The following is a 19,621-nucleotide window of genomic DNA, read 5'->3' as shown; positions in this document are numbered from 1 at the left end:
TGTAATATATCATATCAGAGGAACCTGCTTCTTTCTCCTCCAGGACTGAGAGCTCCACTGGTCGAAAAAAGACCTCGGTCCATCAAAACTCAACCTTGGTCCTTGGAAGGAGTAAGTCATGTGCCAATGTTCTGTACTGGCCACACATATATGTATACATGGAAATGAGATCTCCTCTGAGACGTCTCTTTTCTAAGCTAAACAAACCCAACTTTTCCAACCTCTCCTCATATGAGAGGCTTCCATCCCCTGCAATAATCTAGTTGCCGCCCTTGAACTGATTCTAACTTCTGAATCTCCTTTTTAAATTGTGGAGCCCAAAACTGGATCCCGTATTCTAGATGTGGCCTCACCAGTGATTTATAGAGGGGTAATAATACGCTGGGATGGTGGGATTTCATCTCTCTTTTTATACATCCTGAAATCTTGTTTGCTTTGCGGCTGCTGCTTGACATTGAGTGCTGCTGCTCAGCTTACTTGTAAGCAGAATCCCCCGTCCTTCTCCTGTCCTGCAGTCCCGAGAGTTCTCCCATGTAATGTATATGGAGCAATAGGATTACTCCGTCCTAGGTGCATTACTCCACATTTATCTACATTAAATCTTATTTGCCAAGTGTTTGCCCATTCAGTCATCTTATTCAGATCATTTCGCAATATTATAGTGTCAAGATCAGATTTTAATATCCTACATAGTTTGGTGTCATGAGCAAAGACTGGCACTTTACTCTCAATTCCATCCACAAGGTTATTAATAAAGAGATTAAAAAGAATTGGTCCCACTTCTCCCAGTACAGATCCCTGTGGCCCCCACTGCTCCCAGTACAGATCCCGTGGTCCCCATTGCTCCCAGTACAGATCCCTGTGGCCCGCATTGCTCCCAGTACAGATCCCTGCAGTCTCCATTGCTCCCAGTACAGATCCCTGCAGTCCCCACTGCTCCCAGTACAGACCCCTGCAGTCCCCATTGCTCCCAGTGCAGATCCCTGCAGTCCCCACTGCTCCCAGCACAGATCCCTGTGGCCCCTACTGCTCCCAGTACAGATTCCTGAGGCTCCCAGTACAGATCCCTGCAGTCTCCACTGCTCCCAGCACAGATCCATGCGGTCCCCACTGCTCCCAGTGCAGATCCTGTGGTCCCCATTGCTCCCAGTACAGATCCCTGCAGTCTCCATTGCTCCCAGTACAGATCCCTGCAGTCTCCACTGCTCCCAGCACAGATCCCTGCGGTCCCCACTGCTCCCAGTGCAGATCCTGTGGTCCCCATTGCTCCCAGTACAGATCCCTGTGGCCCTCATTGCTCCCAGTACAGATCCCTGTGGCACCCACTGCTCCCAGCACAGATCCCTGCGGCCCTCACTGCTCCCAGTACAGATCCTGTGGTCCCCATTGCTCCCAGTACAGATCCCTGTGGCCCCCATTGCTCCCAGTACAGATCCCTGCAGTCCTCACTGCTCCCAGTACAGATCCCTGCAGTCCCCATTGCTCCCAGTACAGATCCCTGTGGCCCCCACTGCTCCCAGTACAGATCAATGAGGCTCCCAGTAAAGATCCCTGAGGCTCCCAAGTACAGATCCCTGCAGTCCCCACTGCTCCCAGCACAGATCCCTGCAGCCCCCACTGCTCCCAGTACAGATCCTGTGGCCCCCATTGCTCCCAGTACAGATCCTGTGGCCCCCATTGCTCCCAGTACAGATCCTGTGGCCCCCATTGCTCCCAGTACAGATCCCTGCAGTCCCCACTGCTGACTATATCCCATTTAGAGAACCTACCATTTATGATGACTCTTTGTTTCCGGATCTTTCACTCTTAAAATGTGTTTTCAGTGAAGTCATATTTTCACATTACTAAGATAGGAGATGACAGTTCGTGCTTATACAATTCTGTGGAGGAGGGAGACAGATATTTGGCTCCAAGTTCTCCTGGTACAACACTTACACTTCTCCATAGAACATTATGGGCACCAACTGTCATCTCCTATCTCAGTAATGGGAAACTGTACTGACTAAAGACAGATTTTACCCAAGAATTGAGACTTTTGAGACTGAATGATCTGCTCAGGAGGAGAAAGAAGCAGAGTTCTCTGATAAAATATATTACAAAGTTTCATATTTTCATGTGAACTATCTAAATATATAATTGTCTAAGGGGTACTTCCGACTTTCTGTCTGTCTTTCTGTCGGCAACTTCCGTCAAGAAAATCCCGCGTCGCTGATTGGTCTCGCCAGCTGCCTGTCATGGCTGCCGCGACCAATCAGTGACGGCACAGTCCGATTAGTCCCTCCCTACTCCCCTGCAGTCAGTGCCCGGCGCCCGCTCGCTCCATACTCCCCTCCAGTCAGCGCTCACACAGGGTTAATGCCAGCAGTGTCGGACCGCGTTATGCCGCGGGTTACACACTCCGTTACCGCTGCTATTAACCCTGTGTGTCCCCAACGTTTTACTATTGATGCTGCCTATGCAGCATCAATAGTAAAAAAATCTAATGTTAAAAAACATAATAATAAAAAAAAAACCTGCTATACTCACCCTCCACTCACCAGTCCGACGATGCGCTCGCGCCTTCCGCCAGCTTCTGGTCCAAGAGATGCATTGCGAAATTACACAGAAGACTTAGCGGTCTTGCGAAACTGCTAAGTCTTCTGGGTAATTTCGCAATGCATCCTGGGAACGGAAGATGGCGGCAGTCGCGCGCACATCGCCAGAGCGCCGTTGGATCCCAGGGGGTGAGTATTTAACTATTTTTTATTTTAATTCTTTTTTTTAACAGGGATATGGTGCCCACACTGCTAAATACTGCGTGGGCTGTGTTATATACTACATGGCTGCTATATACTACGTGGGCAGTACTATATATACTACATGGCTGCTATATACTACATGAGCAATACTATATACTACATGGCTGCTATATACTACGTGGGCAGTACTATATATACTACATGGCTGCTATATACTACATGGGCAATACTATATACTACATGGCTGCTATATACTACGTGGGCACTGTTAAGATACTGCGTGGGCTGCGTTATATACTACATGGCTGCTATATACTACGTGGGCAGTAGAATATACTACATGGCTGCTATATACTACGTGGGCAGTACTGTATACTATATAGCAGCTATATACTACGTGGGCAGTACTATATACTATATAGCTGCTATATACTATGTGGGCAGTACTATATACTATATAGCTGCTATATACTATGTGGGCAGTACTATATACTACATGGCTGATATATTCTACGTGGGTAGTACTATATACTACATGGCTTATATATACTACGTGGGCAGTACTATATACTACATGGCTGCTATATACTACGTGGGCAGTACTATATACAGTACTACATGGCTGCTATATACTACGTGGGCAGTACTATATACTACATGGCTGATATATACTACGTGGGCAGTACTATATACTACATGGCTGATATATACTACGTCGGCAGTGTTAGATACTGCGTGGGCTGCGTTATATACTACATGGCTGATATATTCTACGTGGGCAGTACTATATACTACATGGCTTATATATACTACGTGGGCAGTACTATATACTACATGGCTGCTATATACTACGTGGGCAGTACTATATACAGTACTACATGGCTGCTATATACTACGTGGGCAGTACTATATACTACATGGCTGATATATACTACGTGGGCAGTACTATATACTACATGGCTGATATATACTACGTGGGCAGTACTATATACTACATGGCTGATATATACTACGTGGGCAGTGTTAGATACTGCGTGGGCTGCGTTATATACTACATGGCTGCTATATATTACGTGGGCAGTGTTACATACTATGTGGCCTGTGTTTTGTACTGCATGTGCTGTGCTATATATTGCGTGGCCTGTGTTATATACTACGTCGCCTGTGTTATATACTACGTGACTGCTATATACTGCGTGGCCTGTGTTATATAGTACATGGGCTGTGTTATATACTGTTTGAGCTGTGTTATATATTGTGTGGCCTGTATTAACGCATCGGGTATTCTACAATATGTATGTATATAGCAGCCACATACTATATAGCACAGGCCACATACTATTTGTCAGCTATATACTACATGGCTCCTATATACTACGTGGCCTGTGCTGTATACTATGTGGCTGCTATATACATACATATTCTAGAATACCTGATGCGTTAGAATCGGGCCACCATCTAGTTTATTTATAAAAGAATTGCGAATGTGGTCACTCAAGTGGCAAATTCTCCCCTCTAGGTGGCGCTATGGTAGGAAAAATATGAGACGTCGCCCACCGGTCCAAGATTTAGCTATAACCTTGTGCGATTATTAATAACTGGACTGAAAAAACAACTTGGGGGGTCCCATTTATTGTGGGGGGAGGAGTATTTTATATCACTGGCATTGATCACACCGATAATACCGTCCCTGTATATAACATCTGCCCTGACATTGCACAGATGATTGCCGTGTACTCCGGGCTGCAGACGAGTCGCTTCTTTCATGACATGGGGATATTAGCTTTTCCATTTACTCCCGATCTATCTAATTACCGAAGACGCCATAAAGGCCCGTTCTCCAGATGGTGCGTGCTCCTCCGTCCATCTGTGCGCCATGATCTGCAGGGTCTGCATGTGCCGGTAATGGGAACCACAGCGCTATTGATGCTAATCGAGTGCAGCCCCCAGAAATGAGGCCGGGGCGCAGAACCAAGTAACCAGGAATGAATGTTATTGTTAGATAGAAAACGGCTGATCTGGATCCCTCAGTCTCAGATAATCACTCTCCGGGGGATTCGCAGGCCACCAATGTGTGTTTATAGACCGAGGAGCGGCCTGAAAAGCATGAAGCCGTAACTGAAAAACATGGGGCAGCTCGGGACAAAAACTCGCCCAACATTTCAATCACAGCCATATCACAGCCATTTTTAAAGGGGCTCTCCACCTAAACGTGCTCACATTTATTCCCAGTACAAGCTGCACACGTTACTAAATAGATCTCTTTGACTTGAGGAGGCTGGTGTTCTGCTTGTGAAAATTGAAGCCGGTTGAATAATCCTTTCTGGGACTTCCATTATGGATCTCAGCGATTGAGATCCATAATGTGCTCTGTGCAATGCGCCTTGTACTCTGTGCTGCAGAAAGAGTACAAGCTGCTGCATCTACCCACTGAGGACCCGCTGCAGCTACCCACTGAGGACCCGCTGCAGCTACCCACTGAGGACCCGCTGCAGCTACCCACTGAGGACCCGCTACAGCTACCCACTCAGGACCCGCTGCAGCTACCCACTCAGGACCCGCTGCAGCTACCCACTCAGGACCCGCTGCAGCTACCCACTCAGGACCCGCTGCAGCTACCCACTCAGGACCCGCTGCAGCTACCCACTGAGGACCCGCTGCAGCTACCCACTGAGGACCCGTTGCAGCTACCCACTGAGGACCCGCTGCAGCTACCCACTCAGGATCCGCTGCAGCTACCCACTCAGGACCCACTGCAGCTACCCACTCAGGATCCGCTGCAGCTACCCACTGAGGACCCGCTGCAGCTACCCACTGAGGACCCGCTGCAGCTACCCACTGAGGACCCGCTGCAGCTACCCATTCAGGATCCTCTGCAGCTACCCATTCAGGATCCGCTGCAGCTACCCACTCACCTATATGCCTTCTGCACAACATCACCAGGGTAGCAATTCTAGATTACACGTTTCTTCTTATAAATATTTTTAGACTGATGACCTAAGTGCAAGGGTGTTATTATTTTATTTAGAGTCATCATAGCTCCACAGTGTCCCTCCTTCCTGCTGCTGTCAAATCTATGACTACCTAGCCAGATAGAAAGCTCCTCAGTGTCCCTCCTCCCTGCTGGGCTGAATCTCCACCCACCAAGTCTGATTGGCAGTTCTACAGTGCCCGCGAATCTCTTCCTAACTAGCCTGAATGACAGCTCCTCAGTGTCCCTCCTTCCTGCTGCTGAATATCTGCTCACCTATCTTGATTGACAGCTCCTCAGTGTCCCTCCTTCCTGCTGCTGAATATCTGCTCACCTATCTTGATTGACAGCTTCTCAGTGTCCCTCCTTCCTGCTGCTGAATATCTGCTCACCTATCTTGATTGACAGTTCCTCAGTGTCCGTCCCTCCAGCTGCTGAATATCAGCTCACCTATCTTGATTGACAGCTCCTGTGTCCCTCCTTCCTGCTGCTGAATTTCTGCTCACCTATCTTGATTGACAGCTCCTATATCCCTCCTTCCTGCTGCTGAATATTTGCTCATCTATTTTGATTGACAGCTCCTCAGTGTCCCTCCTTCCTGCTGCTGAATATCTGCTCACCTATCTTGATTGACAGCTCCCGTGTCCCTCCTTCCTGCTGCTGAATATCAGCTCACCTATCTTGATTGACAGCTCCGGTGTCCCTCCTTCCTGCTGCTGAATATCTGCTCACCTATCTTGATTGACAGCTCCTCAGTGTCCCTCCTTCCTGCTGCTGAATATTTGCTCATCTATTTTGATTGACAGCTCTTCAGTGTCCCTCCTTCCTGCTACTGAATATCTGCTCACCTATCTTGACTGACAGCTCCTCAGTGTCCCTCCTTCCTGCTGCTGAATATCAGCTCACCTATCTTGATTGACAGCTCCGGTGTCCCTCCTTCCTGCTGCTGAATATTTGCTCATCTATTTTGATTGTCAGCTCCTCAGTGTCCCTCCTTCCTGCTGCTGAATATTTGCTCATCTATTTTGATTGACAGCTCCTCAGTGTCCCTCCTTCCTGCTGCTGAATATCTGCTCACCTATCTTGACTGACAGCTCTGCAGTGTCCCTCCTTCCTGCTGCTGAATATTTGCTCATCTATTTTGATTGACAGCTCCTCAGTGTCCCTCCTTCCTGCTGCTGAATATCTGCTCACCTATCTTGACTGACAGCACCTCAGTGTCCCTCCTTCCTGCTGCTGAATATCTGCTCACCTATCTTGACTGACAGCACCTCAGTGTCCCTCCTTCCTGCTGCTGTCGAATCTATGACTACCTAACCAGATAGAAAGCTCCTCAGTGTACCTCCTCCCTGCTGCTAAATCCCCACCCACCAAGTCTGATGCTCTGACAACAGATCATCTCATGAAGTAATTGTCCACCATGCTAGCTATTCACATCGCAACCAGAGTTGGAGATATCCTAACTTCAGCCATTAATATTGCATTTCCCTTGAGATTTGCAGCGGTTGATAAAAAACACTGGACTGCAATAACTTGCAGGAATTTTCTCTTGAATTCTATTCTATTCAGGGGTTAAAGGAAAGCTATGGTAAGAAACGGTTAAATTTTGGGGGAGGGGGGGCAAATGTATTTGTGCCAGGGCTGTGGAGTCGGGAGCTCATTTTGGTAGAGGCAGAGTCATCGAAATTGAGGAGACGGAGGTTTGGCTTACCGACTCCACAGCCCTGGTTTGTGCTTATGTTTTTCTTTTTGGGTATTGTTTTTATTTTTCATATAACAATCTGTATTAAAACTTAAAAAAAAAAAATAGAAATCTTGCAATTTTCACACTGGCCACTGGGTTTTTTCCAGACTCTGATTTCTTGTTGTTTCAGGAAACAACATATGTACATAGCCATAATGGTCAAACACCAATCTCTATTGGTGTATCCAATGAATGTCATTGTGAAGGGAAGGTGAGAAAGGTCCGCTGTGACATCACCTATTGTGATTGCTGGATCCTGTGTTATCAGCTGTGTACAGAGGTGTTAAATGTCATTGTAATCCTGCCTCTGCGGATAACAAGTCTGCTGAAAACTCTTCCTGAAAGGACAGGAAGTTAAAAAAAAAAAAAAGTGCCAGTGGTCAGGGTGAAAATTAAAATAAAGACTGTGATAAATATATATATAAAAAAATATATAAAGATCTGAATTAAACAATAGGTACATTTTCGGATGATCGCTTCCCTTTAATTCATTACGAAGTTTGGGAAGGATTAAAAAAAATATGATTTTTGTAAGATTTGATTATTCTATAATTTGTCCAACAATGATCGCTGCATGTAAAAGACCCAAAGAGATTGTTCACAGAAGGCGATGATTACCGTCACCATAATTGCCATTAATCTGACAGGCTCCAATCTGCAGCGTCAGTCAGGGCCTAATGTGAAAATCAACGGAGACACCTTCAATTATCCGGCTGGGAATGTCTGGCGGGTCCGATGTTAGATGGCGATCAGAGGCGCAAAAAATAAATAAAATGTTCCAGTGATGATAATAATTGGATGACAAGTCAGGTCTTATAGTTATAGGCAGCCATTGCTCCAACCAATCTCACATTTATGAAATATCTGGTCATTTTTAGGGGGGAGAACCTCACTGACCTCCGACAAGCTGTGTGTGGACTTTACTTCGCCAGGTGACTGTCCCTGAGTGGTGGAAAGAGCCAGAATATGGAGTTGTGGTGACTGTGTGACCCAGATCAGACGCAGTATTAGGAGGGAAGTGAGCGGGTCCTGTAGCTTTGTGGCACAGAATACCATGCCATGCCATCAGGGGGGCCTATGGAGGGCCCAATGGCTGCCATGGTGATACTCCTGTGAGGCCTAACCACAGGCCGCACCTTATGGGGCCTATGGAGGGCCCAATGGCTGCCATGGTGATACTCCTGTGAGGTTTAACCACAGGCCGCACCTTATGGGGCCTATGGAGGGCCCAATGGCTGCCATGGTGATATTCCTGTGAGGCCTAACCACAGGCCGCACCTCATGGGGCCTATGGAGGGCCCAATGGCTGCCATGGTGATACTCCTGTGAGGCCTAACCACAGGCCGCACCTTATGGGGCCTATGGAGGGCCCAATGGCTGCCATGGTGATACTCCTGTGAGGCCTAACCACAGGCCGCACCTTATGGGGCCTATGGAGGGCCCAATGGCTGCCATGGTGATACTCCTGTGAGGCCTAACCACAGGCCGCACCTCATGGGGCCTATGGAGGGCCCAATGGCTGTCATGGTGATACTCCTGTGAGGCCTAACCACAGGCCGCACCTTATGGGGCCTATGGAGGGCCCAATGGCTGCCATGGTGATACTCCTGTGAGGCCTAACCACAGGCCGCACCTTATGGAGCCAATTTATCAAGACTGTTTAAGTGCACACTCGCACTCCAAGTTTGATGAATTGGATGGGCAGGCGTGATCTCGCCAGTCACGCCCAGGCTCCTCTCCATCTCTGCCCATTTTGTTAGGGGTGATTCAAACAGGCCTGAAAATGGCCGACGTCGCAACATTTTAGAGCGAATCTCAGAGTTGTACAAGAATTTTGCAGCTTTTACGACACTTTTCTGGCGTGAAAGCTTTGATGAGTGGGCCTCTATGAGTTTAGAAATGTACCCGTAATACTATAGCATATCAGATAATCGCAGGGTAAAATCCATGAAAAGGCCAACAAAAATAAATAAAAAAAAATTAAACTTAAATAGAGAAAAAAAAATAAGAATTTGAAGCATTAACTTTGTAAAAAAAAAATTATTTAAAAATAAACATATTTGGCATCCGGAATAATCTGGTGTAGAAAAATATAAAATTACTTAATCCGCATGGCAAAGGCCATTACGTTTAAAAAAATAAAAACAAAAACCCCAGAATTTACATAAAAGTTGCAATAAAAAGTGATTAAATCATTGTATGTATCCCGAAATGGTACCAATAAAATACCAGCTCACCATGCAAACAAAAAAACTTTTCACTGCTCCATCAATGAAATAAAATAGTCATAGATCTCAAAAAATGGTAACACATATTAATTTTATTTTTTTACAAAATTTCTTAATATTTTTGACACAAAAATAAAAAAAAACTATAAAAGTTTGGTATCGCCATACTTGTACTGACCTGTACAATCATGTTGCTGATTACATTTTTTTTTTTTTTTTTTTTATGCACAGTGTATGCTGTAAAAACAAAACCCAAAAAACAATGTCGGAATCTATTTTTTTCCGCTATTTTACACCGCACTTGGAATTGTTTTCCAGTTCATGTTATGGTAGAATAAATACCATATTGTACCATACTGCAACTCAAAATCTGCAAAAAAAAAATTGTGCGGCTGTGAAGGGGTTACATAATTTATCAAATTAATTGAGAGTTTCTGAGAAGCAGGAAAAGTGAGCGCGCCGTCGTACACTACGTGTATGTTTTACTGTACATTACACTGATAGGCTTTATCATTAGGGGACATCTGGTGCGCGAAAGAATAATTTCAGATACTTAGCCGCGGAAAGCGCAAATCTAATTTGGGGGTTTGGCTGAAAGGAGAACGATACGCACAGATGTTTATAACACCCTGGAAATTATCAGTAAAATTATCCTTTAATGTTCGCACAGTATCTTATGGCTAAAAGCAATCAATAGTTTTTATGGAGATGGCTTTTTTTTAAATACTTGTGTTGCAGGCAGTGTGATAGGTAAGTTACTCCGAAGGCAAGAAAGGACATGAAGAACTGAGGAAGACCTGTGCCCATCAACTACCATCTGCCACTTCCAGAGCTAACCTGTTATGACCCCAATGGCGAGGGTCTCAGAGGAACAAGTAAGTCTGCGACGTACAAAAATCCAGCTCATAGGGCAGTGGTAACTGGGTTGACCATATAACTACTCCTAACGCCAACACTAGAAGTAGCCGGGGAACATGCCTACGTTGGTCGCTAGATGTCTCGCGCCAGCCGGAGGACTAACTACCCCTAGAAGAGGAAAACAAAGACCTCTCTTGCCGCCAGAGAATAGACCCCAAAAGTCGGATACAAGCCCCCCACAAATAATAACGGTGAGGTAAGAGGAAATGACAAACACAGAGATGAACTAGGTTTAGCAAAGAGAGGCCCACTTACTAATAGCAGAATGTAGTAAGATAACTTATATGGTCAACAAAAACCCTAACAAAATTCCACACTGGAGATACAAGAACCCCCGAACCGTCTAACGGCCCGGGGGGAGAACTCCAGCCTCCCCAGAGCTTCCAGCAAGGCTAGGATGCAGATTATGTACAAGCTGGACAAAAATGCAAACAAAAACAAATAGCAAAAAGCAAGAAAGCAGACTTAGCTTAATTTAGCAGGAACCAGGATCAGTAGACAAGAGCACAACAGATTAGCTCTGATTACAACGTTGCCAGGCATTGAACTGAAGGTCCAGGGAGCTTATATAGCAACACCCCTGACCTAACGACCCAGGTGAGCATACAAGGGATGAATGACATACCCAGAGTCAAATCACTAGTAACCACTAGAGGGAGCCAAAAGGTAAATTCACAACAGTACCCCCCCCCTTAGTGAGGGGTCACCGAACCCTCACCAAGACCACCAGGGCGATCAGGATGAGCGGCGTGAAAGGCACGAACTAAATCGGCCGCATGCACATCAGAGGCGACCACCCAGGAATTATCCTCCTGACCATAGCCCTTCCACTTGACCAGGTACTGAAGCCTCCGCCTGGAGAGACGAGAATCTAAGATCTTCTCCACCACGTACTCTAACTCGCCCTCAACTAACACCGGAGCAGGAGGCTCAGCAGAAGGAACCACAGGCACAACGTACCGCCGCAACAAGGACCTATGAAATACGTTGTGAATGGCAAACGACACCGGAAGATCCAGGCGAAAGGATACAGGATTAATGATTTCCAATATCTTGTAAGGACCAATGAAGCGAGGCTTAAATTTGGGAGAGGAGACCTTCATAGGAACAAATCGAGAAGACAGCCATACCAAATCCCCAACGCGAAGTCGGGGACCCACACCGCGGCGGCGGTTGGCAAAACGCTGAGCCTTCTCCTGTGACAACTTCAAGTTGTCCACCACATGACTCCAGATCCGCTGCAACCTATCCACCACGGAATCCACCCCAGGACAGTCAGAAGGCTCCACATGTCCCGAGGAAAAACGAGGATGGAAACCAGAGTTGCAGAAAAATGGAGAAACCAAGGTGGCGGAACTAGCCCGATTATTAAGGGCAAATTCAGCCAACGGCAAGAAGGTCACCCAATCATCCTGATCAGAAGAGACAAAACACCTCAAATAAGCCTCCAGAGTCTGATTAGTTCGCTCCGTTTGTCCGTTAGTCTGGGGATGGAAAGCGGACGAAAACGACAAATCAATGCCCATCCTACCACAAAAGGATCGCCAGAACCTGGAAACAAACTGGGATCCTCTGTCCGACACAATATTCTCAGGAATGCCGTGCAAACGAACCACGTTCTGGAAGAACACAGGAACCAGATCAGAAGAGGAAGGCAGCTTAGGCAAAGGAACCAGATGGACCATCTTGGAGAAACGATCACATATCACCCAGATGACAGACATGCCCTGAGACACCGGAAGATCCGAAATGAAATCCATAGAGATGTGTGTCCAAGGTCTCTTCGGGACAGGCAAGGGCAAGAGCAACCCGCTGGCACGAGAGCAGCAAGGCTTAGCTCGGGCACAAGTACCACAGGACTGCACAAATGACCGCACATCCCTTGACAAGGAAGGCCACCAAAAGGACCTGGCCACCAGATCTCTGGTGCCAAAAATTCCCGGGTGCCCTGCCAACACCGAGGAATGAACCTCGGAAATGACTCTGCTGGTCCATCTAGTAGGCACAAACAATCTGTCAGGTGGACAAGAGTCAGGCCTACCAGCCTGAAATCTCTGCAACACACGTCGCAGATCTGGAGAAATAGCAGACACGATAACTCCTTCCTTAAGAATACCCACAGGTTCAGCGACTCCAGGAGCATCAGGCACAAAGCTCCTAGACAGAGCATAGGCCTTCACATTCTTAGAACCTGGTAAATACGAGACCACAAAGTCAAAACGGGAGAAAAACAATGACCAGCGGGCCTGTCTAGGATTCAGGCGTTTAGCAGACTCGAGATACATCAGATTTTTGTGATCAGTCAAGACCACCACACGATGCTTAGCACCCTCGAGCCAATGACGCCACTCCTCAAATGCCCACTTCATGGCCAACAACTCCCGATTGCCCACGTCATAATTTCGCTCTGCCGGCGAAAACTTCCTAGAGAAAAAGGCACAAGGCCTCATAGTAGAGCAACCAGGGCCTCTCTGCGACAAAACGGCCCCTGCCCCAATCTCCGAAGCATCCACCTCAACCTGAAAGGGAAGTGAGACGTCAGGCTGGCACAAAACAGGCGCCGAAGTAAACCGGCGTTTCAACTCCTGGAAAGCCTCCACGGCAGCAGGAGCCCAGTTAGCTACATCAGAGCCTTTCTTGGTCATATCCGTCAGCAGTTTAACAACGCTAGAGAAATTTGCGATAAAATGACGGTAGAAGTTAGCAAAACCCAAGAACTTCTGAAGACTCTTAACTGACGAGGGTTGAGTCCAATCATGAATAGCTCGGACCTTGACTGGATCCATCTCCACAGCAGAAGGGGAAAAAATGAACCCCAAAAAGGGAACCTTCTGTACACCAAAGAGACACTTTGAGCCTTTTACAAACAATGAATTTTCACGCAGAATCTCAAAAACCATCCTGACCTGCTCCACATGCGAGTCCCAATCATCAGAAAAAAACAGAATATCATCCAGATAAACAATCAAAAATTTATCCAGATACTTCCGGAAAATGTCATGCATGAAGGACTGAAAAACTGAAGGGGCATTAGAGAGCCCAAATGGCATCACCAAGTACTCAAAATGACCTTCGGGCGTATTGAATGCGGTTTTCCATTCATCGCCCTGCCTAATGCGCACAAGGTTGTACGCACCACGAAGGTCTATCTTGGTGAACCACTTGGCACCTTTAATCCGGGCAAACAAATCTGACAACAGCGGCAAAGGATTCTGAAATTTGACAGTGATCTTATTTAAAAGCCGATAGTCAATACAAGGCCTCAAAGATCCGTCCTTTTTGGCCACAAAAAAGAATCCCGCACCAAGAGGGGAAGAAGAAGGACGCATATGCCCCTTCTCAAGAGACTCCTTGATATATGAACGCATCGCGGTATGTTCAGGTACCGACAGATTAAACAGTCTCCCCTTAGGAAACTTACTGCCAGGAATCAAATCTATTGCACAGTCACATTCCCTATGAGGAGGCAGTACACTGGACTTAGACTCGCTGAAGACATCCTGATAATCAGACAAATACGCCGGAACTTCCGAAGGCGTAGAAGAAGCAATAGACAAGGGCAGGGAATCTCCATGAATTCCATGGCAGCCCCAACTTGACACTGACATAGCCTTCCAGTCCAAGACTGGATTATGGGTCTGTAACCATGGCAAACCCAAAACAACCAAATCATGCATTTTATGCAGAACAAGAAAACGTATTACCTCCCGATGTTCGGGAGTCATGCACATGGTAACCTGTGTCCAATACTGCGGTTTATTTTCTGCCAATGGCGTAGCATCAATACCCCTAAGAGGGATAGGATTTTCCAATGGCTCAAGAACAAATCCGCAGCGCTTGGCAAATGACAGATCCATAAGGCTCAGGGCAGCACCTGAGTCCACAAACGCCATGACAGGATACGATGACAGTGAGCAAATCAAAGTTACAGATAGAATAAACTTAGGTTGCAAATTACCAATGGCGACCGGACTAACAACCTTAGTAAGACGTTTAGAGCATGCTGAGATAACATGTGTAGAATCACCACAGTAGTAACACAAGCCATTCTGGCGTCTATGAATTTTCCGCTCATTTCTAGTCAGGATTCTATCACATTGCATTAAATCAGGTGCCTGTTCAGAGAACACCATGAGGGAATTTGCGGTCTTGCGCTCCCGCAACCGCCGGTCGATTTGAATAGCCAGGGCCATAGAATCATTCAGACCTGTGGGAATGGGAAAACCCACCATCACATTCTTAATGGCTTCAGAAAGGCCATTTCTAAAATTTGCAGCCAATGCACACTCGTTCCACTGGGTCAGCACGGACCATTTCCGAAATTTTTGGCAATACACTTCAGCCTCGTCCTGGCCCTGAGACATCGCCAGCAAGGCTTTTTCTGCCTGAATCTCAAGATTGGGTTCCTCATAAAGCAAACCGAGCGCCAGAAAAAACGCATCAATGTCAGCCAATGCCGGATCTCCTGGCGCCAGCGAGAAAGCCCAATCCTGAGGGTCGCCCCGTAAAAAAGAAATAACAATTTTCACTTGCTGAGCGGAGTCTCCAGATGAACAGGGTTTCAGGGACAAAAACAATTTACAATTATTCCTGAAATTTCTAAATTTAAATCGGTCTCCGGAAAACGGTTCAGGAATCGGTATCTTAGGTTCTGACATAGGATTTCTGATAACATAATCTTGTATGCCCTGCACACGAGCAGTAAGCTGGTCCATACTTGTAATCAAGGTCTGGACATTCATGTCTGCAGCAAACACAAGCCACTCAGAGGTAAAGGGGAAAAGAAAAAAAAATGAGAGAGAGAAAAAAAAACTCAGAACTTTCTTTCTTATAATCCCGCTTCTGCAATGCATTTAACATTTAATACTGGCCTGGCAAACTGTTATGACCCCAATGGCGAGGGTCTCAGAGGAACAAGTAAGTCTGCGACGTACAAAAATCCAGCTCATAGGGCAGTGGTAACTGGGTTGACCATATAACTACTCCTAACGCCAACACTAGAAGTAGCCGGGGAACATGCCTACGTTGGTCGCTAGATGTCTCGCGCCAGCCGGAGGACTAACTACCCCTAGAAGAGGAAAACAAAGACCTCTCTTGCCGCCAGAGAATAGACCCCAAAAGTCGGATACAAGCCCCCCACAAATAATAACGGTGAGGTAAGAGGAAATGACAAACACAGAGATGAACTAGGTTTAGCAAAGAGAGGCCCACTTACTAATAGCAGAATGTAGTAAGATAACTTATATGGTCAACAAAAACCCTAACAAAATTCCACACTGGAGATACAAGAACCCCCGAACCGTCTAACGGCCCGGGGGGAGAACTCCAGCCTCCCCAGAGCTTCCAGCAAGGCTAGGATGCAGATTATGTACAAGCTGGACAAAAATGCAAACAAAAACAAATAGCAAAAAGCAAGAAAGCAGACTTAGCTTAATTTAGCAGGAACCAGGATCAGTAGACAAGAGCACAACAGATTAGCTCTGATTACAACGTTGCCAGGCATTGAACTGAAGGTCCAGGGAGCTTATATAGCAACACCCCTGACCTAACGACCCAGGTGAGCATACAAGGGATGAATGACATACCCAGAGTCAAATCACTAGTAACCACTAGAGGGAGCCAAAAGGTAAATTCACAACACAACAAAGAGTTTTTGAGAACCATACATTAAAAAATAATCCTAAAAAGTTGAGTAACTTTATATATATCTTGTATTTAGTCTTGTATGATAGTTAAAGAGTAGCTATCCATTCCTCCTATGGATAAGCCATCAATAAAAAAGTAGCCATTCAACTTTCGAAGACTTTGCAAAGTTGCAAAAACCTAGAGTAGAACAATGAAAATATTATTCTCGCGATTTAACGTATTTAAAGAGAACAATGCTTCCCTGCCTCCTGCTTGCTGGGAGGGGTGCAGTCCTGAAAACTGACAGTTCGTGCTGCAAGCAGGAGGCAGCTTTGTCTTTTAAGCATCAAAGAAGTTGACCGGATCAGCAAGGGGCACTGCTGATAGACGGCAGAGGCTACTGTTAACTTGGGTAAAGGGCACTAAACTATATCATTAAAAATCCCTCGGTTCTCGAGAACAGGAACGATTTTTAAAAGTATGTCAATTGCTAAGTTGCTGTGTAAAGAGGACAGTCACTCTGAAGTTTGCAGAATTGTGAAAAGTTCCAGTCTGTGAAGTGTGCTTGATGAATACAATGTGACATCTCCATCTCTTAGCACTGAAGGAACACAACAGTTCCCACTGAGAAAATAGCGCACCGCTGACATCCACAGCAGGAGGAAATGGGGGAAATAAGTACAGAAATGCAGGTAAAGACTTAATTTGCATTAAATTTATGTAAAGGGCTAGCAGTTTCCCAGGTAACCTAAAAGCCATGTACCAATTTAAAGTCCAAAAAGGTGTAGCTACAGCGATGATTGACCACACGCCAGCCGCCTTCGGGGGCTGATCCGCTATTTTAGTATAGCACTTCAGTAAGTGCAGAACACTTTATTTAATCCCATCACTATATGCGAGGCTGGCATATTGGAGAAAAGCGGCATGAGGGCACGTGAGGGCGCACATGGCACGTCTGTCTCTCAACAAGGCTATGTTCACACGCAGCATTTTTCATTGCAGTTAAAATGCCCATTTTCCCAGCATTTTTTTACTTTGCATTGTTTTTCAGGTGTGCATTACATGTGCTACATTTGCATTTTTTTGTAGTGTTTTTTTCACTTTTTCATTGTTTTCTATGGGTGAAAAAAAACCGCTGAAAAAATTGACATACTGCAGATTTAAAAAATGCTGCAGTTTTTCCAATTGAGTCAGGGGAAATAAACAAGCCCGTGAATTAGATTTCTGAAAATCTCATGGGTTTTTGCTGGTACTGTAAAAAGCAGCTTTTAGTTTGCTTTAAAAAAAAATTGAAAAAAAAAGTTGCAAAAACGCAATGTGCGAACATCTACTATATAATTGTCTAAGGGTCCCTTCTGTCTTTCTGTCACGGATATTAATTGGTTGCGGCCTCTGTCTGTCATGGAATCCAAGTTGCTGATTGGTCGTGGCAAAACACCCACGACCAATCAGCGACGCGCACAGTCCGGAAGAAAATGGCAGCTCCTTACTCCCCGCACTCACTGCCCGGCGCCCGCTCCATACTCCCCTCCAGTCACCGCTCACACAGGGTTAATGCCGGCGGTAACGGACCGCGTTATGCCGCGGGTAACGCACTCCGTTACCGCCGCTATTAACCCTGTGTGACCAAGTTTTTACTATTGACGCAGCCTATGCAGCGTCAATAGTAAAAACATCTAATGTTAAAAATAATTAAAAAAATAAAAAATCATTATATACTCACCTTCCACTGCCTTTCCCGCTCCTCGTGATGCTCCGGCCGGTCCATGCAAGTGGCACATTCCGGTGGCAAGGATGGTCTGGGAGAAGGACCTGCCATGACGTCACGGTCATGTGATCGCGACGTCATCACAGATCCTGCGCGAGAAGGACCTGCCGTGACGTCACGGTCATGTGATCGCGACGTCATCACAGATCCTGCGCGAGAAGGACCTGCCATGACGTCATGGTCACGTGACCGCGACGTCATCACACCCTGGGACCGGAAGCTGCCGCCTGCACCTCACACAGGCGACAGAACTACAACGCGAATGCGGAAGGTGAGTATATGTTTATTTTTAATTTTTTTAACCTGTGTCATACATGGCTGGGCAATATACTACGTAGCTGGGCAATATACTACGTGACTGCCCAATGTACTACGTGGCTGGGCAATATACTACGTGGCTGGCCAATATACTACGTGGCTCTGTGCTGTATACTACATCACTTGGCAATATAATACGTCACTGGGCAATATACTACGTCACTGAGCACTATACTATGTCACTGGGCAATATACAATGTAACTGGGCAATATACAATGTAACTAGGCAATATACTACGTGGCTGGGCAATATACTACGTGGCTGGGCAATATACTACGTCGCTGGGCAATATACTACGTCGCTGGGCAATATACTACGTCACTGGGCAATATACAACGTCACTAGGCAATATACAATATAACTGGGCAATATACTACGTGGCTCTGTGCTATATACTACGTCACTTGGCAATATACTACGTCACTGGGCAATATACAATGTAACTGAGCAATATACTACGTGACTGGGCAATATACTACGTGGCTGGGCAATATACTACGTGGCTGGGCAATATACTACGTGGCTGGGCAATATACTACGTGGCTGGGCAATATACTACGTGGCTGGGCAATATACTACGTGGCTGGGCAACATACAACGTAACTAGGCAATATACTACGTGACTGGGCAATATACTACGTGGCTGGGCAATATACTACGTGGCTGGGCAATATACTACGTGGCTGGGCAACATACAACGTAACTAGGCAATATACTACATGACTGGGCAATATACTACGTGGCTGGGCAATATACTACGTGGCTGGGCAATATACTACGTGGCTGGGCAGTGGGCAATATACTACGTGGACATACATATTCTACAATACCCGATGTGTTAGAATCGGGCCACCATCTAGTAGCTTTATAATGTGCTCAGACTATAGTATTTTCATCACACAATGGTCATCCCTTCACCACTGTAGCTTAGGGGGGTGAAAGATAAAATTATGTTATGACTAATGCATAAGATAGCTGATAGTTGGGGTCCCTACTTCTGGGACCACCAGCGACTGTGAGAACGGGGCTCTGGAGTGCCCTATTAGAATGGAACACTGCCCCTAATGTGCACCACTGCGCCATGTAATGTCTATGAGAGATAGCCTGTGAATGAGTAATAACTAAATTTTAAGGCCAAACCCCTTCATTCATGAGACAACCCTCTTAAATATTTGACCCCGGAATTTAATATTCCATTACATCCCTTTAGTTAGGGACTTTTCAGCATATACTGTCATGTGTGCACATGAGGAGTAACACTATTTATGGCCATTATCGGACTTGAATACTGTAATTTTCACCAGTTTTCT

General features: G+C 46.0%; 1 protein-coding gene across 5 annotated transcripts in view; it reads right to left on the bottom strand.

Annotated features, from left to right (window-relative positions):
* Window positions 1-19,621, bottom strand: part of CHLSN (cholesin) — a 251,728-nt gene that overhangs the window by 174,651 nt on the left and 57,456 nt on the right. Inside the window, exon 1 of one of the 5 annotated variants that reach the window (XM_077274827.1) lies at window positions 8,351-8,524. The exons of the other annotated variants lie outside the window; for them this stretch is intronic. Within the exon in view, the coding sequence (XP_077130942.1) occupies window positions 8,351-8,509 (159 nt within the window). The 5' untranslated portion in view covers window positions 8,510-8,524. Of the gene's footprint in view, window positions 1-8,350; window positions 8,525-19,621 lie in introns of those variants that run through there. 5 annotated transcript variants of the gene reach the window in all.

The sequence above is a fragment of the Ranitomeya variabilis genome, chromosome 7 (assembly GCF_051348905.1).
Source record: "Ranitomeya variabilis isolate aRanVar5 chromosome 7, aRanVar5.hap1, whole genome shotgun sequence".
Lineage (NCBI taxonomy): Eukaryota > Metazoa > Chordata > Amphibia > Anura > Dendrobatidae > Ranitomeya > Ranitomeya variabilis.
Note: the sequence above shows the minus strand (reverse complement) of the source record. Positions and strands in the feature narration are given on the sequence as shown.